This window comes from Rhamphochromis longiceps, linkage group LG23, assembly GCF_057381845.1.
Source record: "Rhamphochromis longiceps isolate RC_006_pf linkage group LG23, R_longiceps_female_GT1.1, whole genome shotgun sequence".
Taxonomy (NCBI): domain Eukaryota; kingdom Metazoa; phylum Chordata; class Actinopteri; order Cichliformes; family Cichlidae; genus Rhamphochromis; species Rhamphochromis longiceps.
This window is the reverse complement of record NC_140578.1, coordinates 9399872-9425299: the sequence shown is the minus strand read 5'-3', so window position 1 is coordinate 9425299 and position 25428 is coordinate 9399872. Positions and strand designations below refer to the sequence as shown.

General features: G+C 39.3%; 1 protein-coding gene across 4 annotated transcripts; it reads left to right on the top strand.

The window, feature by feature from the left end:
* Positions 1-2641: 2641 nt before the first annotated feature.
* Positions 2642-23814, top strand: LOC146641272 (sex comb on midleg-like protein 2). 4 transcript variants are annotated; one of them, XM_085398180.1, is made up of 15 exons: positions 2642-2778; positions 5427-5539; positions 6028-6057; positions 6540-6610; positions 7591-7825; positions 8850-8938; positions 9029-9272; positions 13747-14012; positions 15436-15529; positions 15615-15818; positions 15903-16064; positions 17847-17975; positions 20383-20604; positions 21449-21612; positions 22318-23814. In XM_085398180.1, the coding sequence occupies exons 2-15, from the start codon at positions 5518-5520 to the stop codon at positions 22441-22443; spliced, it is 2058 nt and encodes a 685-aa protein (XP_085254306.1). In that variant the 5' UTR covers positions 2642-2778; positions 5427-5517; the 3' UTR covers positions 22444-23814. The 4 variants fall into 4 exon arrangements, with proteins under 4 accessions (XP_085254306.1, XP_085254304.1, XP_085254305.1 ...); XM_085398178.1 differs by having other exon boundaries at positions 20380-20604; XM_085398179.1 differs by lacking the exon at positions 2642-2778 and adding an exon at positions 2779-2907 and having other exon boundaries at positions 20380-20604.
* Positions 23815-25428: the final 1614 nt, after the last annotated feature.

Genomic DNA, 25428 nt, shown 5'->3' with positions numbered 1-25428 from the left:
TTTCATTAACTGGACAAATACAGAGAGAGCTGCACCTTACTGGAAAATCAAAAATAATGTAAAACTTTGCATGGGTGCATTATAAAAATCTTGTGATCTAATAGGGTCTGGTGAGAGCTTAAATGGAATGAATTATATGCAAAAGGAATATTTATGTTTTCACATTATGAGAGTAAAACTTGGGAGTTTCCATTTTCTATTTGGGTACTTCAATTTCCTCCCACAAAAACATCCTTACTGGGTTAAATGGTAATTCTAAATCGGTTGGTTTTGTGTCTCTCCATGTTAGTCTTGGGATGTAATGGTGACCTGTCCTGTCCTGGGTTTTAACCTTTCTCCACCCCCACCCATCCCATTCCAGAGCTTTCAAGATAATGTTTGAATCAATTTATTATGAGCTCTAGTTATTATGTTGTTTGATACTTGGACACTGAGTGGCTGTTCTGCAAAGTTAAACAGCTGTGAGGTCACTGTTGGTGTAACTACTATAACAGGTGCCCTCTGCACATCTGAGGCAAACAGCACCATTTCACCAGTGACAAATAAGGATGTGAAACTTCTATAATTTTCTGTGTCACAAACAACTTCTTTCCTACAAAGAACTGAGCCGAAAATGGAAGGATTCCTGGTATTAGAGACACTTTTTATTTTTATCAAATGACAACCACCCCCCCCCCCCCCCACCCCCACCCCCCCAGCGTTATTTTTTTTGTTATTAAAAAGGAACATGTACTCTATAATTCTTTCACAAATGATTGACACTTTTCAGTATTTGCTCTGTTTGGTCACTGCAAACAGGAATTTGCTTCGGTCTCCACAATTCTTTTTACAATACTTGACATTTATATTTATGGATAGAAACATTTTTTTTAATACAACTTTATTTGAAAATGTTTTATTTCAGTAAACACTGAGAAAGTGGAGCGATATCGTACAACATTTTGCTCCACACTTCCTGTCTATATTGGAAAAGAAAATGCAGAGCAAGTGAAAACAAACAACCACAACCACAGCAGTTGCACCACATAAGTGGAATTTAAAACAAATTTCTATTACAGCGATTACAAGCTAAATTTTGGTGTGTATGTTTAAGAACATTTGGAAAAGGGAAGCCTTACAAGCTAAAAACTACGAGTGTTAAAGGCTAATTTTAACTAATGGGACTCTTAAGTCAAAATGCTTAAAATGTTTTAAGCTCTCATACATTTAGCCAACTTAAATTGATGTGGAACAGCCACATGTGGAACAGAGAGCAAAATAGGGATCCTGAACTTTAAATTTGTGATTCTGCAACAATATAAACAGACTAGAAGTGTTTTTATCTGATTTGACTGGTGGTTCCAGTGACATCAATTTAATTTAGTTAATGCTAAAGATAGAGGCCCAAATAAGTCAAGATGGGTGCTAAGTGTCCAAGCTTGCGTCTAGAAGGAAAATTGAGTAATATCCACCACTAATATGGCAAATGCATGTTATTATCATTTAACAAAGTCAGTATGACCAGATACTACAATACCAGTGCATCCATACTATATTAGGGTTTTTTTTTTTAGGTATAAAACCATCATATTTTACCAGACACTCATTATATTATGAATATTTCAGCATAAAAAACAGTTAATTTGAATGTGTTTTGTCCCATAGCACCACTGTTTTCCACTGTGATAATTCCTGCTGTAGTGAATCCAGATAAAGACAGGAAACCAAAGCATTTTGCCTGTTACGTGTGTAATATACATGTAACATGTAATAACAGAAAATTCAATGAATTTGGGAATGATGAGGAATGATGTTGAAAACACTTCAGGCTGTTTTGTCGCCAGCTTTGTAACCGGATCTCTCATCTAATTAGAAAATTAATATGAAAAGAAATAAAACCCTTTGATGGGGTTAGCTGTTTTTAAGAAAGTCTTGGATGTGGCTTAGATGAAGTCTATCAGAATATACTTCTTTACACTTAAATTAAGGATTTTTTTTCTTTTTTTAAAGATGAAGAAAAAAAATATCTTGACACTCCTGATCTGAAGTTAATGAGGAAATTTTTTTAAAAAAAAATGTGTGGGCGGGGGAAAAACAGTGAAGACGGGACAGTGACCGTAAGTCATACGCTATTTTTCTGTGATGACGCATTACTACCCACTTTAAGTGAGAACAAACCACAACCACTTTACAGTTTCACTAACATAAACAGTTTTTATTTAGGACAGGGCTTTAGTTCTGCTCCAAATGTACTTACTGCTTTTCATGATATTATATTATATTATATTATATTATATTATAATACGAATTTAGCATTTTGCATTAATTATTTTTCTTTTTACTATTTTCTGTTCTGTAGTTTTGGCCTTACGTATTTAAAGACCAGACCACTTATCTTACATTGTTTATTCGAGGCGTTTTCTTACATGTTTACAGTTTTTCAGTTTTGAAGCACAGGTGGGGGACACAGGAGAAAGACCCTGTAAAGAGGAAGGAACGCTGAAGTGGATCACTCATACAAGTTTTTTGAAGCTGAAACTACAGCCAATGCAGTCCGGATTCTTATTGGACAAATTATTTGAGTCTTTTCCTGATTGGCTACTACTGTGAGCAGCAAGCGAATTCATTGGCCATTGAACTACTCCTCCTGCAGTCAGTCCCCGTGTCGTAGCTGTACTCTCCTTTCAGCACAATCTTTGGCATATATTACGTACGTGTAAGGATACACTACATTCGTGAAAAAATGGCAGCTGACGAATAGAAAAAAAGTGGATCTTCAGTCGAAAAAAGAAGGCACTTGTAAGTTAATACTTCAGAATGAATGAGTTGGAGGTTGGGGAAATTATCCGTGGAAGCTTCTCAATCCTGCCTACGTGCGATTCTCTCCGATACTGTGGAAGAAACTGTTCTCAGAGGGTTAACGCTAAGGTTAGCCAACCTAGTTATTAGCCAGCAGCGGTAGCTAACATACAAGCAGTTCCAGTTGTCAACATTGGGCCTAGACTATTACCTGAAACCGTTAATGTTACACAACAGAGAGCAGAGATGCATCATATATCATATATACATCATATATGGAACACTTTAAAACTCGGCGTTATGATAAATTAATTAAATTATACCTTCCTGCCTCGACATGTAGCCTCGCTAGCTGTTACAATCCAAGTTAACATTAAAAGGCTGGTGGGTGAGGCGACATAACCAGCTGATTTGAGAGTAAAAATTAGAAAATGTAGTTCTGGCTGTAGGTAATTATGAGGTTATAAATGTAGGTGTTGTGAATAATAACCTCTTGGGTCGATGTAACGTTAATTTAGCTCATAGGCGGGGCGTTATTAGCGTCATTATAATAGGCAATTCAGCGTGGCTAATATTACCTCAATGACTGAGACCGTGTTTCTACTGTAAATTTGAGGGGAGGGCACGCAGCTTTTATTTGCTGACCTAGAACAGCTGTTGTGCTTTCTTTATACCAAACTCACTAACTTACGGGACTCCTGGTGGTGGAGTTAGTTACATTCTACAGATGTTTTGGGAATGAAACTGAGGGAATGTACACAAAGTTGCAGACTGTGTCGTATGGGCTGTCCCACCACAGGCCCGGTTGTAGCTGAACCTCATGAAAAAAACCCACCTTGTACGAGGCTTCCTGTCTCCGTGGGAGTGACCCATTACTGGAAAACCACAATACTGTACGCGAAAGAGGTTCTCATGGTTTTTTACTTTACGAAAAAAGGTTGATTTCCGTTTTGCTAACCACAGTATCCTTTGCCTATCTTCATACTTTTACTATGTGGGCTATTTTTAGGGACATCTCCACTATTCCTTTAAAACTATAAGCTCATGCCTGACCTCCTCAGAATCAACTGGTTTTTTAGCATATTAAATGCTAAATGTCAGTTGAGCTGATTAGTAACTTAAGGTCTGCTGATTTGAGTCCCTATTCAGATGCTGGCATCTCCTCTCTCTCTGAGATGACTGTAGATGTAAACAATTGTAAATGATCTCACATAAAAAGGAGCATAATGAACTAAACGCTAATATTTAGAAGTTTAATTTGTTCCAACCCATAAGCAGCAGCTGCTGTGATTATTTCAGCAGACTGAGGAACAGCTGGAATTAACATCTGCACATTAGTTCTCTAAAAGAATAACACAGGGATGGTTAATATAGACAGAGACAGACTCTCGAAACCTCAGAACAAAAGCTGTTCAACCTTTTATTGTGTCAGTTCACAAATACTGTTACAGTCAGTGCCCACAGAGTAGCTGCAGTAAAAAAAGGGTCAAGATAATTAAAGTTAATATGCACTGAAAGAAAAGGTCTCACCCTCCAGTCTGTCTCAGCCTTAAAGGTGCACAGGGATATTATTAATAACTGCTCAGTACTAAAATACATATTGTACTTAACAGGTAACATTCCCTTTCAGTTCCCTACAGCCAGTTGGAAATTATGCAAATTAGGGGAAATCTCTGATGGATCAAGCAGAAGTAACAACCATTTATCGATATGCTAATCATGTAAGAGAGTGAGAGGGAACATCACGGCACCAAAAAAGGCTGCTGCAACAAACCTGAGGTGCACAGAAATTTAGATTGGATGGTAGAGATTTAAGAAGGCATTAGGTGAAATACGTGCCATGTGGGCTCTACCTGTTGCATTGCCCTGATTTCATGGCTGAATACCTTCACTCACTCCAACATGGATCTGTCACTTCATGTTGATAATGGTGGCGTTACCGCTTCGAGGATCAGGAGGATTCATGTTTGTTTTTTTTGTTTTCTTTCATTCTGCTGTAACGGATGTACCAATTAAGATTTTCATTTTCTGATATCACTACCATAGATGTTGATATCTGCTGATACCAAATATCTTATCTGTGATCAATAAATAACCTGGTACTCCGACACTGAGGAAGACTGGGACCATTCCCAAACAGTAAAAACCTGACCCCCAAACCTGACCGTTCTTCCATGCTGTGTTAGCTTCTTCTCGATGAAGTTAACACAAAACAAAGATGTCATATTTGCCAGATATTCAGTCCAGATACTAGTTTGGTGCATCGTTTTTTTTTTTCTCTATTCGTTTTTTTTAGAGGTCTGCAGGCAGTCGTCTGCATTTCTTAAATACCCATAATACTTCACTCTCTGTAGCCAAATACCTGCGCAAATAGATGTAGAAGGAGTATAATAAGTCAGGCTTTAGTTGTCCATCCCAGTTTCTCATTTGCTAAATTGCACATCTTTTATTCCTCTCTTTGAGTCTTATGCTATGTAACATTTGAAGTGGGAAGCTGGAATTCCTAAATTCACAATTGGAATTTTCAGCTCGAACACTCCCTGGAGTTGGATGTTCTGCTTTGGACAAATTGCCTTGTTGTTATTTCAATATTTTTAAGGCGTTTCTGTCTTGTTTCTGTCCCAAATGATCCATTTTTGTGTTTTCAGGACAAACTTTCAGAGAATACGGAAACAAGTCGGTTGATCATCTGGCACCTTGTTCATCACCATAAAAGTGCCACATTGGTCATCTGTCACCATGGGGAAAACGCCGCTAAAAGGCAAGGACCTTTCATTTGTTTGAGGAAGCTGGTACTTGTGCTTATACAAAATGGAAAAAAATGGGGTTTTTTTCATAATGTAAAAAAAAACTGGTAGTAGTTTCCCTCAGATGTTTGTAAATGTTTGTTACACAGATTGTAGGGTATGTGGCGCCCACCCAAACAAGTTTTGGCTTGAGCCAAAAAGGAAAACCACCCATATTGTGACTAAATTCATATTCTAACCAGTTCTATTAATCGGGGCTTCACTTATCCTAGAAAAATTAACTTTTTTTGTTTATAAAATGGCTATAATTAACAGAGGGTGCCTATACTCTATTACATTCCATAATTATGAATATGTTCTGTGTTCAGACTGTAATTTAAAGCTTGTAATATAAGTTACATTTATAAGGACAATGTATTGTAATGCCTACATTGCCTGAAGTAAGATATAGGGGTTTAAAATGTTTCTAAATTTCTTTTGTTGTTGTCTTTGTAATTTTTAGATCAGAAAGAAGCCAAAAAAGAGAAATCAGGTATGACCCCTTCAAGTTTTTTTTTTAAATTGTGAAAGGATTCACTTCATTCTCATGTTTAACTCTCAGACATGATGAAGTTGATGAAACACAAGATGCACTCTAATAGGTATTTATGTAATCAGAGCAGGATTATAGTTGTTTTATGTAACTTCCTCATGAGCTTTTAATGACAAGCCATTGCAACAGAGAGAGGTTTGTTTGTATCACATACTGCTAAACATCCACAAGAGATGTTCTTCATTTCTTGTCATTATTGAGATTTTGTTCTCAGTGTTTTAAGAAATGAGAAGCTCAGTTGTGTGGCTTGTATAGATGGACTAAAATCATGGTATAATGTCACATTTCACACACTGATAAACAGTTTTATTTCAAGCTTTTGCACACGGATATTCATTTCTGTAATATTTAATAATTGATATATTTAATAGATGAAATACACTTTCACTTTCTCACATCGCTTTCTCGTTGTTTCTCTTTAGATGCTTTTAGCTGGGAAGAATATCTCAAGGAAACATCATCGATACCAGCACCAGCAACCTGTTTTCGTCAGGTATGTCCTCCTGAGTTTATAAATGCTACCAAAGTCATGGTCATGTGACTGGTTTGGTTTGTGTGTTAGCAGGATTACTGACAAATGTATTTATTTGAAATAACAAAAACTGTGATCATTCTGGAGTTGTTCTCAAGAAAACATTCCAGAGTAACCTGGACCTGCAGTTTTCAGCCTTGGAGGAAGTGAGCCCCAGCTAGTCTAGTGAAACATTTGCCGAGGTCCATTTGCATGAATATAGACCCAGTGTCTTAGAGGAAAATGTAAATGTAAGGGATATCGCCTCGTTGAGTGACACTGGAATCGGGAAATAAGATGAAGTTTATAAATGGCTTTGGCCGATGTTAATCAGCTGGGTCACATCAATGGTGCACTGACTAAATGTTTCAACGGTCTGATGAAGGGCTGAAAGACTGTTTTCATGCATGAACTCTGGACTGGTACGCAGCTGTCTGAGTGTGAGTGCAGCAGTCCCAGTTACATGCTGCTTAGACCTGCCAATCAGATCAATTGTTTCAGACAGGACAAACAGAGGGCCTGCACCAAGTGTAAGATAGGCTAGTGTAAGATAAATAAGGATTATTTTGAATTGTAAATCATTCAGAGCTACTTTAGTAGAATCTAAGAATCTAAGCAAATACAGGTCTAGACAAGCCCTCGATTGTGATTGTTTGTGTGGGTTTTGCACCCTTTTTATGTGGTTTTAACAAGGAAGTGTACTGTGAATCACAGCAGAGCTAGTAACAAAGCTGTGGGATCACCACTGAGTGAGGTTTCCGTGCTGATGTATTTGGATTCAGGCAGTTAGGGACAGTGATTCAGTAAATTCTCTTCATTTGGATACTTGTTTTTTATGCTCCCAACACCTCATACTGGGTGTACTGGGACAGCTTTTGTTAGACTGTATAAAGAGTTCAAAAACATGTTTGTTTGCTGTGATTACAGCAACCACACTCGTGACATTTTTCTGTTATCTTCAGGTTAGAGTCCCACCTACCAATGACTTCAAGGTGGGAATGAAGCTTGAAGCTCACGACCCACGCAACTCCACCTCAGTTTGCATTGCCACAGTGATGGGTATTACTGGGGTCCGTCTGCGCCTCCGTCTGGACGGCAGTGATAACAGCAATGACTTCTGGAGACTAGTCGACTCCTCTGATATCCAGCCTATCGGCACCTGTGAGAAGAATGGAGATATGCTGCAGCCGCCGCTGGGTAAGGATTGGAAAGAAGCACATACAAGGTTTTGATTTTATCTTTAGTAACAATACACACAACATGAGCTGCAAATTATTCAATAAGGAAGACTTAACTCCCATGTCATCATTATTTTGACTTTGTTACAACCTGAAGTCAAGACAATGTCAGACATGTGAAGAATTATGTTTGGAATATTTTTAAAATAGAAATACATGGTGACAGGATTGCTTTCATCATATTGTACATCTTTATTTAGCTCATATTGGGCCTCTGTGCAGACCCCCAGTTTATCTTTTGTCTGAAACAAGCTGTTTTAGTGCGTATTCTGTTTAGCTACCCATCACAAACAGAAGATTTTTTAGCAACAGAGCTGTGTGCCTAAATTGACTATTTTAGGAATATCCTGTCTCATTTACATCATCAGTATTAAAGAGTAGAAAAAACTGATGCTGAGCATTTAGAGTCGCCTGAAACCTAATAAACAAACTTCCCACAACGAGGGCCTTACGTCACAGTATTTTTAAAAAAGTCTATTTTAATAAACACTCGATACATAATCTATCTGTAGATCAAAGATACAAGTTAACATGATTCAAATGCGTGATTTAAAATGCAGACAAACTCTTTTGTTGCTGTGTTTAAAAGCCTGTCAGCCCACAAGCTGCTGACTCGACTGATGGCAACAAAGTGGAGAACAAGAGTTGCTTGATTCAATTTCGCTTTTAGACAGTAGAAAATGAGCGAGCTCGGAGAAAAGTGGGTGAAATCTTCGGACTTTCTGGTATGTTCTGGAAATATGTTATTTTTTCCAGCTATCATTGAAGTGCTTCCGTTGACTGTTCGGGGAAAATATTTAGGGGTTGCAGAAAGGTCTAAACATTTGTATGGATGGATGGATTGTGTGGAATTTTGATGTGAACATACCATAATGCTGCCTAACAAGCAGCACTGACTAAATAACAAGGTCTACTAATAACAGTAACTTCTGTCTTCTGCATTAGTTCAACTTGGTTTTAAGCCTAAATTCCTGTCATTTCAGGATTTCGGATGAATGCCTCCTCTTGGCCCATGTTTCTGCTGAGAACCTTAAATGGAGCAGAGATGGCACCAGTAACAGCCTTTAAAAAGGTTTGTATTACCTCTGTAAAACTTTTAAAAAAGTATAAAGTATTTAAAAGCTGCTGCAATGACGAATGAGGACGTTGCCTTTATTTCCAGGAACCACCAAGACCCCCTCAGAATAGCTTTAAGCCAGGCATGAAGCTGGAGGCGGTGGACAAGAAGAACCCGTACCTCATCTGCCCCGCCACAATTGGAGAAGTGAAGGGCGATGAGGTCTTCATCATGTTTGACGGTTGGCGGGGCGCCTTTGACTACTGGTGCAAGTACGACTCCCGAGACATCTTCCCGGTAGGCTGGTGCTCCCTCACTAAGCACAGCCTTCAGCCACCCGGCAACAGTGGTAAGTCTTCGACTGTAGGGGGCAGCAGACATCCGCGCATTCCTCACTGCTGTAAATAATGCGGTTTGAGGCAGATGCTATTGTTTGTAATCAATCTTTCATTCATGCTCATTTAGTTGCAGCACACTCCTCCTCTCCCCCACACACCAGCCCGGAAATTACACCCACAGTTAGATAAATATAAACGCAATTAACATTAATCATGTTGTCTTGTTGCTTAGTCTGACAGAGGAAAATATACACAGGGTAATTTTTAACAGGTGCTGAGCACACAGTAGAAAAGGCTTGAGGTTTGCCTCTGTATGTGTGATTACATTACATATAAATGCACATATTTTAGAAGAATAACAGATTTGGATATGTGCATGAATATAGATTTTAATATGGATTTCAGTGAGTGATATTATGGCTCTTAGCAGTTATATAAAGGTCTTTTACACTTCTTCCACCTCTCTCTGAGAGATGAGAGGAAAGAAAAAATATAAACCACCAAGTGACACCAAGTGACAGGGACCAACCAATCAGAGGACACAGTCACAGGTGTACTGCTTAAAAAGCACAGCTGCAAACATTCCCATTTTATTACTGGAAAATGTAATCTTCCAGTAACCCTCCATTTTACCATTTCTGTCTGGAAAATTGGATAATTTGTATTTCCCTCAAACTGGAATACATCCACCCATAGGTTTCATGTCTTCATGTGAAGTTCCTTAAGTTTACTTTTTCAGTCTATATATACAATCTTCACAATGCATACTGTATCAAATTGTCTCCATACGTGGCAACCTTACACTCAATTCAAGAGGAATGTCTGCAGCTGATCGCTGCACTGGCAGAAGAGCTGGATATTGAATGAACTTGCTATCTTTCTTAACTGTTGCCTCACCACAGCACAGTAAAAATAAAACTATGAAACATGTACAAATTGTTCAGAATGTGCTGCTTGCCGGATATATGTGAGATGAACTTCCCAGATCAATGACTCATAAGTGAAGAAGCAGCTACTTTTGGCTGCTTGCTTATTCATAAGGCATTGCTCCACATGTTTGATTTGGTGACCTTCCTAATGCAATCCCAATCCTACTTTCTTCCAGGATTGAACCAGGGATCTTTTGCTTGTTAGGCAAATGCTTAACCCACTACACTCCCAAGCAGATTTTCCATCAAACTAGCTGAGCTAGACAAGCAGTTCTCACTGTGCTGTCCCCATAAACACTATAAAAGATGGATGTGAGCCACTGTGATCTCACCTGTTAATTAGTGCAGTCCCGTCATTAAACATAGAGATGAGCGTTTTCATCATTGCCATCTTGGTTTTTTGAAATGTGACAAGAAAAAAACTACATGCCGATTGGCTAATGATTTGTCAGACAAGATTAACTATTTTGCTTTTCTAACTGTTAAAATAACTGTAATTTTACAAAATGAACCTAATGTTTTATTCAATGTGAAACAAAATAAATGAGCCCATGAACTCATCAGGAAAGTGTTTACAGAGCTCAGGGCTGATGATTTCTCTGTAGACTTCCACAGAACTCACCCACTCAGTCACCGCGCCTTGACCCAAAAACTACCTAACTAATGCTCAGATTTGGCGAGTGTGAAGAAAGGGTTTTATTTAACCCAAGAAAATAAAAATATATATCAGAAGTACACAAGAATATGAAATAGGTATAGACCTAAAAATGTACAAAACAAGAACGTAAATAAACAAACTATAAAGTAGCAGAGCAAACCATTCTAAACAAAAAGGGGTTAAACTATAGGAACACTCACTAAATTTCATGCAAAAAAAGTCCATTGGCCCCATGCTGTTGCAGAGGATGGTTTGGTCCTCTTATTAACAGCTCCACCCTCAACAAGGGAGCAGCAGATTGGTAACTGAAAAGAAAAAGTAAAGGGAATTAATGCAAAAAATAATCAAACTGTAAGTGTGGCAACTATATGTGGCAGTAATGCTGAAAGGCTCAAACCTCAAAGCGGTATACTTGATTTATATGTTGGTTGAGGAGAGTGGATGAATATTACCATTTTACCGTTGTTATTTCAGTTGTGTGGTTGTGATTATGGCCATCTTAGGCTGGGTTGGTGGTTTTGGTGGTTATTCAGTTGTGTTGTTAAACAAAGGCGGTGGGTATTTCTTCACTAAACTCTCGGAAGGCTTTATAAATGAATCCATATGGCATTAAAGTGGAAAGTCAGAGTTTAGCTAGAGTACAAGCAGATAAAGCACAGAAATGTCCTTCTTTTTTTGTGGGTGGGTGTGTGTGGGTGGTGGGGGTGTATTGTGTGTGTCATAGGCGAATGTTATGAAATCACCCAGAATTAATGGGATGCTGTGAAGTTGTAGCTAACCATAGCACCAACAGCTTTTGTTTGTGGATTTTTTGGGTGGATTTTGATAGGTGTAAGATATGGTAAATGGCCTGCATTTGTATAGTGCTTTACTCAGTCCCTAAGGACCCCAAAGCGCTTTACACTACATTCAGTCATTCACCCATTCACACACACATTCACACATATCTTCACACTTCTTCAACCACCACAGTCCTTAACCGTCCTATCGGCATGCAGTGATAGTTAATGGATAAAACTGGCTTCAGTGTAAGAACAGTTAAAATGCTTTGAAATTGAGACTGTATTTACAAAAACTAAACTGACTTTTTGTCTACAAGCTGTTTTAAATAATTATTTTAATTTTTAAAGAACCATTGAACAATCTGCATGCTCCCATTTATTACGGAGCTTCTGGCCAACGCCTAAAACCTGCACTTTCTCCAATGGCCAGCAGGCTGTAACTCCTCTGGCTGTAGAAAGTGGTCAATCTGTGACTGCAGGGAACTTTCCTGATAACTTTCTGGTGTCAGCTGCTGGTTTTAGCTCATATTAAATAAAACATGAAACATGAAGGTCGTTTTGTAAATTGTGGCAAATATTTAAGTTAGAAAGGAGGATTATCTGGGATGACTTGCCTGTCAACAAGTCCTCAGTTTCCCTCATTCCTGACTTCAACATGCAGAGCTGGTGACAGGAAATGCTCCACAGCCATTGTTTTTACAGTTGGATTAATAAGAAGTAGACCGGTAGTCCTGCACTGCCTCTGATTGTGAGTTTGTTGCTTCACACACAACATGCTCAATCTGGATCGATTTCCTTTCTACGGCGCTGCTATATCATCTTAATGTCTACTTTTTGACGTGGTCCTCTTTGTAGACTGCAGCTAAGTTCAGAAATGAGAACTTAGCCGCAGGCTCGGGGCTTCTGACGCTTCTGAGAGCGTCAGAAGCCCCGAGCCAACAGTCGTAGGAGACGAGCGGTGTATTGTGTGTGAAGCTGCAGATCAGTATGGAGGCCTGTTACGTTTGTGTGCGTGTCTGTTAGGGTGGCTGGGATGAAACGGACAGAATTACAAGTGGGAAGGGAGGAAAGCAGCAGCAGGAAAGAGGAGGAGGAATGGGATTTATATTCTTCACTACGTACCTGTTTACATGGAAGAATATATGTTTACATAAAAGCTGCTCAGTGTAGTCTCTACTGCACCAGCACTCCTTATATAGTGGATAAGATTATTAACCACAGAACAGATGAAAGACTTAAAGCCCTCTTTAGTTTTCTGTGTCATACATGAGCCCCGAGACTACTTTAAAAGCTGGAAAAAGTCTTTCCCTACCACTATTTGGTCTGTGTAGAACCTTGAAAAGCATTTTTATCACTTGTTTCTCTGCACGTTGCTATTGTTAGGTATTCTTTAGCACACACACAAACACAAGTATTTACTTGTTGGATACATGGGCTGTTGCTTTGTGTGGGTATGTGGTAGTTTTTTTTTTGTTTGTTTTGTTTTTTCCAGTATGTTGAGAGTTTAGAAGAAGGGAAACAGAAATCACTGCACATATAAACACCCACCAAAACCTGTGAACTGGTCATTCTGGCTTTGTAGCTTATTAGCTGTTGTCTGTGCTGTTGGTTAGAGAAACACAAAAACTGCAAAGATTACAGCATTTCATGAAACTTTCACTTGGTGAAATTTTTTGTATGGATCCAAAAACACTTTGTTTAAAACTGGCTTCTGTTCGAATGATACACAATATTATTTTGATTTGGGGCGCTCCCTGTGTCATTTTCAGTAACATTATGCTATCCTATCCTAGGCTGGCACCCAGAATATTTTTTTTTTTAAATTTATTTAGTTTTTAAATTAAGAAAAAACATTCAGCATGAGTTCCTATTTATTTGACTGGGAGCCAGTTCAGGGTCCAGAGGGTACTGGAGGCAGCAGTAAGGTATTTTTGTAGTGTTTGAGCGCTGACCCGAGGGACCTGAGGGACACCCTTTGACAACCCTGTCCATATGCATGACCTGCATGTCATCTGTTTTGCTTTCGTTTTGTTTTTTTAATATCCTATTTTTACATTTTTATGCACGTTTTATTCCAAGGACATATTTTCATTGACTCCATTTGTTTTTCTTGCAGTTACTCTGCCGAAGCACCTGCAGATTCTTCCCTCGTCGCCCTCTAAACCGAGTCGGCGATCCATGCAGTCCCCCTACAGACTCCCCAATCCTCTGCCCCCTTTGCCGGTCAGGAAGGGGGTCAGAGGCCGTCGGCCCAAAAGCGAGACCATCGCTCTCCTCAAAGCGGTGGCCGAGGCAGCCGCGGCCCAAAATGGGTCTGTACCTGAAAACACACAGCTGGTACCCCGAGTTCACAAGAAGAGAGGACCCAAACCGGGAAGCAAGGTGAGGCCCAGCTTTGACTGTTTAATCTGTTATCAGCCACACATTTTTATTAAATTTTCCCTTTTACAGCACACCCAAATACAAAAGCCTATAAGAGAACAATTAGTGGGCAAAAACTCATGTATGACAATTCAATTTGAAAGGTATCATCTTCTAGTTTAGGAAAACATGCTTGATTAGCACAAAATTAATACACAAGCTACGTCAGTTCAACTATCACTAAATCCTTTTTGTTTTTGGGCTTTGTCATTATCATTATATCTGAATCATACTAACTAAAACATGCTTCATGCCAGAACTATGGACAATGATCCGAAATGTTCAAATTGTTGCTTTTTTCACTTTTCTGACCCTGAAGATTCTAAAACCGTTTATCACAGTCCAAAACATCTTCTGATTGAGGGACTTACCAGCGTTATATGCTCGACTGAAATCCAGTCAATGTATCCATGTTGGAATGAGAAAGCGATTGTCCACAATCATCAATGAACGCCAATAATGGCTTCATTTTCACAGGCACAAAATAGATGCAACAACTGGGAAAACTGCCGTACAACCGCAGCAGTCCTGAAATGAAAACGACACTGAAAATGTGGCAAAAATTCCTTTTTTTTTCTAGGCAACAAGCTCAAGAAAACAGTACTACCCAACAACAGTATCGGGGAGTTTTGTTTCCTATTTTCCAAACAATGTGGTTAAACAGCAAGCAGTTGATGTTGTAGGGCATTATTTACATCTTTGAATAATTTCATGAAAAACCCCAATGTTCTTTTAAACTGCGTGTCCTGACAAAGTTACACATCAAAATTGCTTCAGTTTTTCCAGGTCTGTGTGCTGAGCTGGTAACTGTGGTGATTATGATTTCTGTAAAATGGACCAAATGCAACTGCAGTTGTGATTGGCTCCTTGGACTATGATTGTTTGCAGATTACATTTTGATTTGTAATGAGAGCCTGGAAAGGTGGAAGTATGCTTCCATAAAAAGAAAACAAAGCTCTTCAGAATCTGCCTGTAATGTGTCCACACTGTGAAACCTTTAAACACTGAGCATTGCTTTAACCGAGCTTAAAGCTTACAGCAGCATGTCATCACTTTAATGTTTTATTGTGTAATGCATCAGGTGCACCCCCTTTTCACTCACAGTGGTGCACTTTTCTACCCAGTTTATTTCAGTGAGAGCAGGATTTTCAAACGTGGCTCTGAAAGATGTAAACACTGCAAAGGAGGGCATGTATCTAAGACATTTAACCATTTTTGTCAGACTTACAGCCATAATGCAGACACTACCCTCATAACTTTTTTTTTTAATTCTTTAATCAAGGTTATAATTACTGCCCTAGCACACATATACACCCAGAACTAAGAATTAGCTTTACTTTAACATTCCTTATTGTTAAATTGTTTATAAACATCTGTTTTTCAGAGAAAGCCCAAAATGATCCAAGGCTCCACACAGCTGCCGAGCATCCAGGTGCCACAGGAAAGTCCTGCCAACCTAAACTCAGTGGTTTCGACAGGTAAACGCTAACGGCTCTACTGGTGCACAGAATGAAAGCTCTCATTTGAATGTCTGATTAGTTCAGTGTGTCTGCGTTGTTTCAGTGTGTGTGTACGTTAATAAGCACGGAAACTGCGGACCCCACCTGGACAGGAAGCAGATGCAGCATCTACCTGACCACTTTGGACCAGGTCCAGTGAACTCTGTGCTCCAGCAGGTCGTCCAGTCATGTATAGACTGTGCATACCAGCCTAAAGTCCTGCTCAGCGCTCTGCAGAATGACTCGGGCGGAGGGGAGGTCGTCAAAGGTATAAAGTTGTTCTGTTATTGTCACCTTAGGCAGCCGTGCATGATGATTGATAGAATACTAAAACATGTTCTCATCACCACAGTGAGAACAGATGGTGGAGTCCGTGTGGTCAGGCTACCGTCAGCTTCCAGTGCTTCCTTTGTACTGCGCTTCCTGGAGACCATGTGTCGTCATCTGCAGTGCGACAACCTGTTCAGCAGCCAGCCGTTCAGCCACTACTCGGCTTACGAGAGGAAGAAATCAGGTAAAGCCTGCAACTTTTTATTTTTAATAGCACTGTTTACAAATTGCTTTTACAGAATACTTTGACAAACCAGCAAAACAAGGATGGTAAATTCAAATAAAAAGAGACACAAGGGCAAACAAATCCAGTTTAAAATGAAAAATTTAGAACAGAGGAAAAATATAAAGACAAAACTCCATCAGCTATAACAGAAAATATACCCAAGGAAATTTTCAGAAGTGAAACTTTCAAGGACATTACAAAATGATATGAAGTGATGGAGGATGATAAGAAGAAGATGTTACATAAAAGGAAGTTTAGTAAAAGAAGGGATGTCAGTGGGCCACATCCCCCTCAGGCAGGTTGTTCAACAATCAAGGGCTTCTAATGCAAAAGGTTGATCATCTTCGTATTTAATCCTGGACTTTGGAAGCAGCAGGAAGACCTAACCTGATGATCTAATGCTACGAACGGGCAACAATATGGGGTCAACGTTTCTGCTGTCTAGAGAAAGGTAGAGAAGCCAGGATCAGGGTGATGGAATACTAAGAAGAAGAAGGTGTACTTTATTGGTCCCCGTGGGGAAAATCCCTCTCTGCATTTAACCCATTCACTTAGTGAAGCAGTGGGCAGCCATTGGGCGCCCGGGGAGCAGTGTGTGGGGACGGTACCTTGCTCAGGGGTACCTCAGGGTAGCTGTTCAGGGGAATCGAACCCCCGACCTTCCGATCATGGGGCCGCCACTCTACCTACTGAGCTATCCCTGCCCTGCCTTACTACTAAAACCAGTAAGAAACCAGACTGCTGCATTTTAAACCAGCAGTAACGCAAGAGTAACGTCTCATTTGCACCACAAAGAAAAATGTTGCAATAATCTGGAAGAAGAAACTCCACACATCCATTAAAAAAAGCGAGAGTTCTGTGTGATTATCTTTAAACTTTCTCAGATATAAAATGAAATGTGGAATTTTGAATTCGCCATTGTTGAAAAAAGTGGAACGTGACGGACAAACTCTTAGCACATCTAAATGAAGGTGGTGTAAGTTTCTGTTCCTGTCACAGAAAGGTGAGAGCATCTCAAAGAATCCTACAGCCACAGATGTAGTGCTCTGGGATTTATTTCACCTGTGTAAAGAACATGAAATATAGATTCTGTCCTGTGTGGTCCTGTAGTTTTTGCACATACAGTAGTTGAGGTCTAAGATTAAGCTGCTGACTGACTGCAGTGAGATTAAAAAATTGGGGGAAAATCCTGATTGCTTTCTTGTGTGGCTCAAACCACAACTATCTACCAGTGCAGAGGACCTACCACCTAACGATTGACTAACAGTCAGTAGTAACCGGTTGTGTGGTTTCAGCTGGAGTGGGGATGCCAACAGCCGTTAGTTCGAGTGCGTCATCTGTTGGGAGGAGCTGGCTAACACTAACATGGTTCCAAGAAAGCTAAAGAGGCTCTTGGAACCCAAAGATCCCTCCTGAGAGAAATTTGGCCCTCTTCAAAAGATGGATCTCAAACAGATGGACTAAGAGTGTTTGTTAGGATTGTGTGAAAGAATCTGATCAGGCAATGAAGCATGTAGGCTAGTGGAGTGACGACACTCTTGGAATAAAAATGGCAGGTGTCTTGTTAGATCCAGATTGTGCAACTAGGCTGTAGATAAAATCTGACAGCGCAATCAAACTGAGAACTAAAGACATCTCAGAAGCCACACAGTCATCTTTTTACTGATATTTGAGCTTGTGTGGTGGTGTAATTTATACACAAACCACTGGTGTGAGTTAAAGTGAGTTTCTGTGTTTCAGTGAAAGAAGAGGTGATGGACGCGCCATCACTGGCAAGAGGGAGTAAACGAAGTCTCTCTGGAGTCTCTCCACCGTATGCAGCGCCGCTGTCTCCTAAACATTTACGTGCTGAAGCTCATCCTTCAGAAGGTACAGCTTTCCTTACGGATCTTATCCCGAAGAGCGGGATTATGTAATCTGTTACGTTTGTCTGTTTGTTAGCAGTCTACTGTTCAGTTTTCATGATATCAGATTTGTGTGATGGTGGGCAACGCCTCAAGCTGATTTCATTTTCAAGTTCACACCTAAATCAGTTTTTTCATTAAAATGCCCTTTGACACCAGAGTGACGTCATAACCAGCTGACATCAGGATGTAATGTAGTTATTTTTGAAAATGGCAGCCAATTAAAATTATTCAGAAACCTTAATTTGTGGAAAAACGCAACCTTGTATAAAATATTTTTTTATGTTTTTTGTAATCGGTAAGCACACATTTTTGACTCTGTATGCTTATTCTTGGTCTCTGCTAGGCTAGCTTTGCGTGATTCTGGTCCTGTCAAACAGAGCTGGTTGAGCTCACTTAGCTGTCCCAGTGTTCCCAGACTGGGAAGTCTTCAGTGCACAAACAATTAGAAATCATCCCAGTAAAGTGACGTTACTGAATCACTGTCCTCACTGCCTGAATCTGAATACATCAGCACTGTAGCTTCACTCTATTGTGACCCATAGCTCTGCTGTTGTTAGCTCTGTTACTGCTGCACAGTACACTTCCTCATTAAAAGCAGATAAAGAGTGCAAAGCCCAGGAAAACAGTCATAATCTCAGTGTTTAATTAGAGCCTGCTAAGATATTAATGTGGTTAGGAGTGCCTGTTTGGGCTTGTTTCAGCTTACGGGAGGGGGCTATTATCCTCATTTCCACTTCTTTATTTATATTCTTGAACCCAGCTAGAATACTTTGCTGTCAGTGGGCCCATTTCACAAACACTTGTTAATTGATCGTTACTCAGTCACCGTTAAAGAGAAAAATATGATAAAGAGAAAATTCAAATGGTTTTGGAAAGAAGAGAAGACGAGCTTTACAGAAATAGAGTGTATTGTGGTAGTGCATAGCACTCGCAAGCTACTACTGTCTGAACGCAATCAGAAAAATCAGCTCCACCTCGATCTTACCCAGTGTTGCCAACTCCTCAGTAAGGAAAATCGCTATTGGCTGTCCTAAAAGTCGCTAGAAATCGCTAAATTATGTCATCGCCTAATTTGCATAATTGGTCATGCTAATGTAATTGTAACCTATGTTGTAGGAGAGAGAAATAACATCGTGGAAAAGACATAAAGTGAGTAAAAAAAACGTCCTAAATGCATTTCGAAAGATTTTAGAACTATAAATAAAATTTCTTTTACCAATTATTGCTTCTTTTTTTTTTTTTTGTAATGTCACAATTCCAATCCTCCTCCTTTATCCGGGCTTGGACCAAGAAAAAAGTGACCCGAAATAGGCACTCTAGTGGAGTTACTGTGTGTGTTTGTGTGTTTATAAGTAGTTTTAAACCTTGTGATCCACAAAACATCATAACAGTAAAAGAAGAACTGACTCCGTTACAGTCAGTGCGAGAGCTGCGGCTTCGCTCATGCGCGATTCATTTGCCGCTTGGACGCATAGGTGTGAACATCTCCTGCCCTGATAGCAGCTGGGGGAGGACTATCCTCCGCCCGTAAGCGCTTTGGCACGGGCGAGGTTCCCACCGCAGCACCGCTGCTTGTTGAGAGTAAGAGCGATACGCACTTTCACGTCAAAAAGCCGTCATAAATAAGTCTCCAATAACACCAGAGAAAGTCGCCAGATTTGTCGCTAGTCTCTTTTTAGAAAAGAAGTCACTAAGGGGGTCTGAAAACTCGCTAAATATAGCGACAAAGTCACTAAGTTGGCAACACTGATCTTACCATCTGTGCTTCACATTACTTTAACTCGGCCATTTTGGGCTAGAAAGAAAATTCCATTAATTCCTGAAAAATTAGTTTTACAACCAAAATGACAAAATGGGTACAGGCAGCCGGTGATATGTGGGTGATAAAGGATTGAGGCAAACTTTCCTCTGATTGGCTGCCCCTCAACGGTCAAGGCTAACCCCCCTGATTAGGTTTTTGCTACGATTTGTGCGTTGAACTTTGAAGATTGTTTATTTGTCACGTGCATAGTTATACAAGTACAACACGCAATGAAATGTGACCTGCGGAGCGGTCAGGAAGGCGTCTGGACGTGTCTGCGGCATCTTAAAACGTGTAGAGAAACAAAATTAAGCAAGCAGTGCGCGCAATGACTGTGCAGCCAGATCTGTGCGCCTAAGATGACCATATAAAAGAGATCCACTGTATGACCTCATACTGAGCCAAAAGTAGAAAAAACTGTGGACGTTTAGACGTCTCTGAACCCTGAGCTTTTGACTCACAGGGATTACTTTTACAGACGCTGATCTGCAAATTCACAATTCTGTGTGTGTTCTTTCTGTCTAAAATGACATTTTAAAGTTGTGCATGTTGTTTCTCTTTCCAGCAGAGACTCTGCCCCATGAAGAGAATGGCTTAATAAAGGAGCAGCGCTACATGGACTCCGCCTCCAACTCCATGACCCCGCGACCCCAGACTATGCGGAGTTTCTCGGAGTACCACTCCCAGGCCAGCAGCCTCTACCATCACAGCAGCAGCAGCACACCGATGCGCCGCCTTTCATCTAACCCTGCAGAAATGAGCTCCACACAACCCCTCAGAAGAGTCGAAGGTAGAGAGAGAGCTTGTGTGTGTCAGATACACCTGTGTTTTCAAAAGACTTTTAAATAACACAATATAAAAGGTGCTCTGCTGCAAATCTACATAAATCATAAATGAATCATGTACTTATAAAGTTGTAATCAGCTGTTCTCCAATGGTTCAGACATGAACTTCACCATAGTGGCGAGCAGTGCGTGATGGGTAGTCCCCACTGATGAAGTTAAAGTCAGATCCTAAGTGATCCATGTGTTAATGAAGTTACTATACCAAATGAGTAAATAGGGGAAACTATCACAGACAAAACAGGCATGAAAATAAAACATGCTTATTTTTGTTTCTCTCACTTTGACCTCCAAATAGTTTGTTTTGGGGTTTTTTTTGTTGTTGTTGTTGTTGTTGTTTTGTTTTTTTTCACATTAGCAGACTGTGAGCTGTTGTACGAGGTTGAAGCTCCAGCTGTGCATGACCCCAGCATGTTTTGGCCAACATAATAAACACAACAACTTGTTACCAACGGTTCATCAACTAGGAGGCTCAGAGGATTTGATTCTTATTATGGTCATTTGTGCATCACTAGCAATACCACATAAAAGGTTTTTCTTTTGATGAATGGAGCCTGATCAGCAGTTTGTGGATAGCTTATTTAATATTTGTGAGTTACAAATAAACAACAGTAGCTACAGATTAAAACTGCCGCTGTCTTGGATCGTTGTGTCAGTGGGGCAGCTCCAGCTTTCTGAGATGGAAATCAGACATGAGAGTTCCAGATGAACGTAACCTGCCAGTCACTCTGTAATTTGCTACTGGAGTTTGAACATGAGAAGAAATTAATTCCATTTCAATGTTTTGTGCAGCTGCCAGCTCCACCACAGGTCCCGAGGCTCTGGCGTCTGAGAGGGAGAGTCTGCAGTTCCCCAGCAAAAACCCCTCCTCCTGGTCCATCGAAGAGGTGATGCAGTTCGTCAGGGACGCCGACCCCACAGCTTTGGCACCTCATGCTGAGCTCTTCAGAAAACATGTAAGTTAATGAAAAATTTATCCGATTTTCATTGTTTGTATTCATTTTTACTCTGGAGCTCGTTTGTGGAGAACCATCTTGAAAGGAAGTCTGTAATTTCATTGCTTTTTCTCCTTCTTCTCCAGTTTCATTCAATCGCACATCTTCAACTACCCACAGATGGCGGCAATAAGCCCGTTTTCTATCGTCTGTGATCTAAATCTGAAAGGAAACTTTGCAAACACTCTATTTAAGGCAGCTCAGGCTAAGATGATAAAGATGGCCTTAATTTAACAAGATCTAGAATAAGCCTCGAGGTTTCCATCGTTTTACCTGTGAAAAGATGGTCATGGTTATGTTCAGTTATGAACCTCATTTTACTCCAGCTGTTACAACAATCTGATAAAGTGAAAGGTTTGGGCACACTCTCCTATTCATTTATTAAAACCTTTGACAGATATTGTGTCTGATTGTGAAGGCAGTGTCACCTGGGTCTTTATCTAACACACTGTGCACCCAGCAGACTTTCTGGGTTGGAGGCAGAGCAGCGAGATGCACTTTCAGCATAAAAACCCCACAACTGGGGCCTAACTCACTGCTGAAGACCCCCAAAATATTTGTTTTCAATTGGAATTATATATATTTTTTTAAATTACTGCATGGTTATTTAAGCTAATGACAGTGTTTCTGTTTTTCTAATACAAGTCCCGGTGTCTGTTTCCACAGGAGATTGATGGCAAAGCTCTGATGCTCCTGCGGAGCGACATGATCATGAAGTATATGGGTCTGAAACTGGGGCCCGCACTGAAGCTCTGCCATCACATAGAGAGGCTGAAACAAGGCAAACTGTAACTACGAGATCCCGGCAGAACCCACGAGCAATAAGCCCCGAGAGAGCCGGCGTTTGCATACTGACTCATGGGGCACACAGGGGTTACATGTTACTCCAGACTCCACCTGGAGGGAGCGGATGGATGTTACAACGTCATCCCGACTTTGCGAGTGGAGAAAGTGTGCCGTGCATTGCTGACACATTACCTCATCCCCTCATCAGTGAACAAAAAGCTGTTCGGCTCTCATAGACATGCTGACTCTGAAATCCCAAAGGAAAATAATCCCCGTAGTGTTTACATTGCACATGTGCGCACATTTTCTTTCTTTTTTTTTTTTTTTTTTTTTTTTAAAATGGAGGAGAAATCTTTTGATCCTGGTTTTGGATCCCCCAAAGATGGTGAATGTTTCTTCTTATATCAATTGTTATTGTTAAATCGATAAGGAAGGGTTGGTATACCGAGAAAAAGATCCATCAGATATTCCTCCACAGGGTTTGAATGCTATTTTTATTTTATTTTTTATCATGTATAGCGGTTTATCTGCCTGCCTGAAGAATATGAACCCATTCCACTTCTTTCACACGAGCTTTCTTTGCCTTGAACTTTGTCGGCGTCAAGGCGATTATGTTATATTCTGATGTTTCCCACGAGTGTCTGGCAGAATCAGCTCCTGCTGCAAGGCATTCTCGGTGGTCTCCAAACCGTCTGCATCCCAAGCACACGCCAGTTGAGGGTTTATCAATTTCAACGGATGGGAATGTTTAGGAAGTGCAAATCGGACATTTCTAAGGGCTTTCTTTGTTAAGTTTGACTTAATATTTTTATCAGTCGTGTCATTTAAGCTCATCGGTCCGACCTCAGTGTTGTCACTTTCGACCATTACAATCACTGTTAGCAATGAAAACAGATGTGTACAGTTTTATGGGTTTAACCATGAATATCAGCGACAGAATGTACATTTTGTAGAAACGTAATATTTTAAGGAAATAAGTTAGAAATGTGAAGATAAAGGGGGATGGGGGGTTCTTCTTTTTAATAGTTAACGCAGTGCTTTTAGTTCAAATACTCCCAGTACTAAACTCTGCCTTGCTTTACCTACAATATTTCTCAGGTTTATGTGATCTTTGTTAGTACAAGATTTTGTAGCATACTGTTTATAATATACTTCCTGTTACCCTCTTCCCTTACTTAAAGACTTGTGCCATATAAATAGTCAACACATGATCCAAGTGCTGTTGATTTCTTTCCCTTCTTGCATCTTCTTTAAACTACTTGAAAAAAGTGTTGCAAAACATCACTTGTCCATTACAAGTCATCACACCAGATAAACAATGTGTTTATGATGTTGTGTATTTTCTCTTCTTTTCTATAAACCTGTCAAAAACAAAAAGATGTGTTGTTACTGACTTTTTCATCTGATTAACCAGGATCACATATAAAAGCTCACTGTCAGTTTTGCTGATTTAGGAAAATGTTTTAAAAATTCAGGAAAGTGAGAATTTCTGTGTATTTAAAACAAAAATGTTATAGTTCGGTAATTTTATTGATAAACTCCTCAAACTTTGATTTGATAAGTATCTGAGGCTGAGACCACAGGACTGTAAAACATGATTATTGGGCTTCATTTCTGTACTGAACAGTCATTTTAAGATTAGCTAGTAAATAACAATTACTTAATGTTGTTCATGAGACTAAAGTCATCTTACTTTGGTAATGTAAATATAATATGGCCAATATTAAAGTTATTATTTCAATCATTAATTATTACAGCAGCGAATAAACTGTTTCAAATACTGAGCTTCAGTAAAGATTCAAGCTGCATTTATTTATATTTCCTGTCACCTTAAATCTTCACTCAAAGACAGGTTTCTTTGACACTGTATATATAAATGTATTATATATAAGACATATTGTTCTTTTAATATGTTGCCATTACTAAATTTCTCTCAGTGCTTACTTTAAATATCCATGAAATCATCACATTCTCTGTAAGATTAAACAAGTAAAAAATATAACCTAAAGGCATTGCTAACAACTTCAATTCTTAACACTAAAAGTTGAAAGAGAAAACAAAATACTTTGAAGCACAACCAAATCTTAACACACATATATTTAAACTTTGTTCATAATTTTGAAATCTAAATGTTTTGCTAGCAGCTTTATTAGTTAAATGTATAAATCAACAGTTGGAAGTAATTAAAATACTATTTTTAATTATTTAATTCTTTAAACTGACACTGATCAAGGTTTGAAGTATCTAGTTCAAATTATGAATAAATACTTCAAACATATAAGCTAAAACTACTGCTAGTTGTAAAAACTATTAGCTAACAGTATGAAAGTCTGAAAAAATAAAGAAATGTAAAAAAAAAAATACTATTAGCTAAGAGCAATAATTAACAGTTAAATAAATTACATTCTTCAAGCAAACTTCACTACTGGCTAAAAAAAAAAAATTAATTAAAAAAAATTATTGCACTAAATATAAAAAATATAGCCATAAAAGTAAAAGTTGTGACAGTTTATTAGCCGCTAACTTTAACTGGTGAACATAAATTTTAAAGTGCAAATGAAAACATTTGAATATGAGAGATTACGGTGAAGGGGCTCTCAGATCCATCTGACAGGACTTTGGCAGTAGATCAGATAAAAATGGGGGATCCACAACTGTAGACCGTAACTGACATTTGATAGGATTAAAACCCAGTCTGAGACCAAATCATTTTGATTCAAACCACATGTACAAAGAGCAAGGATAAAGCAATAACAAACTCATTGAATTAAATATTTAAACATCTTTGTTTGTACACTTACCAGTAACCTTCTCCGTCTGCATGACAGAGTGTGTTGTCCTCCGATATCAAACCATTTCCACCAAGAAACCACAAACCTTTTAGACTGCAACTTCTTTTAAAAAAAAGAAAACTCAGGCAAACGATTCAGAATTGAAGATTTTAGTTCACTTCCATATAAAAAAGTACACATACTGTACAGTAAGCAAACA

Excerpts from the sequence above, each read along its gene's own strand:
- LOC146641272 (XM_085398178.1), top strand. The coding sequence starts at position 5,518 with ATGGGGAAAACGCCGCTAAAAG. Across the intron at positions 6,058-6,539 it reads AGCCAAAAAAGAGAAATCAG|ATGCTTTTAGCTGGGAAGAA; the intron begins GTATGACCCCTT and ends GTTTCTCTTTAG. Across the intron at positions 16,065-17,846 it reads TTACGAGAGGAAGAAATCAG|TGAAAGAAGAGGTGATGGAC; the intron begins GTAAAGCCTGCA and ends TCTGTGTTTCAG.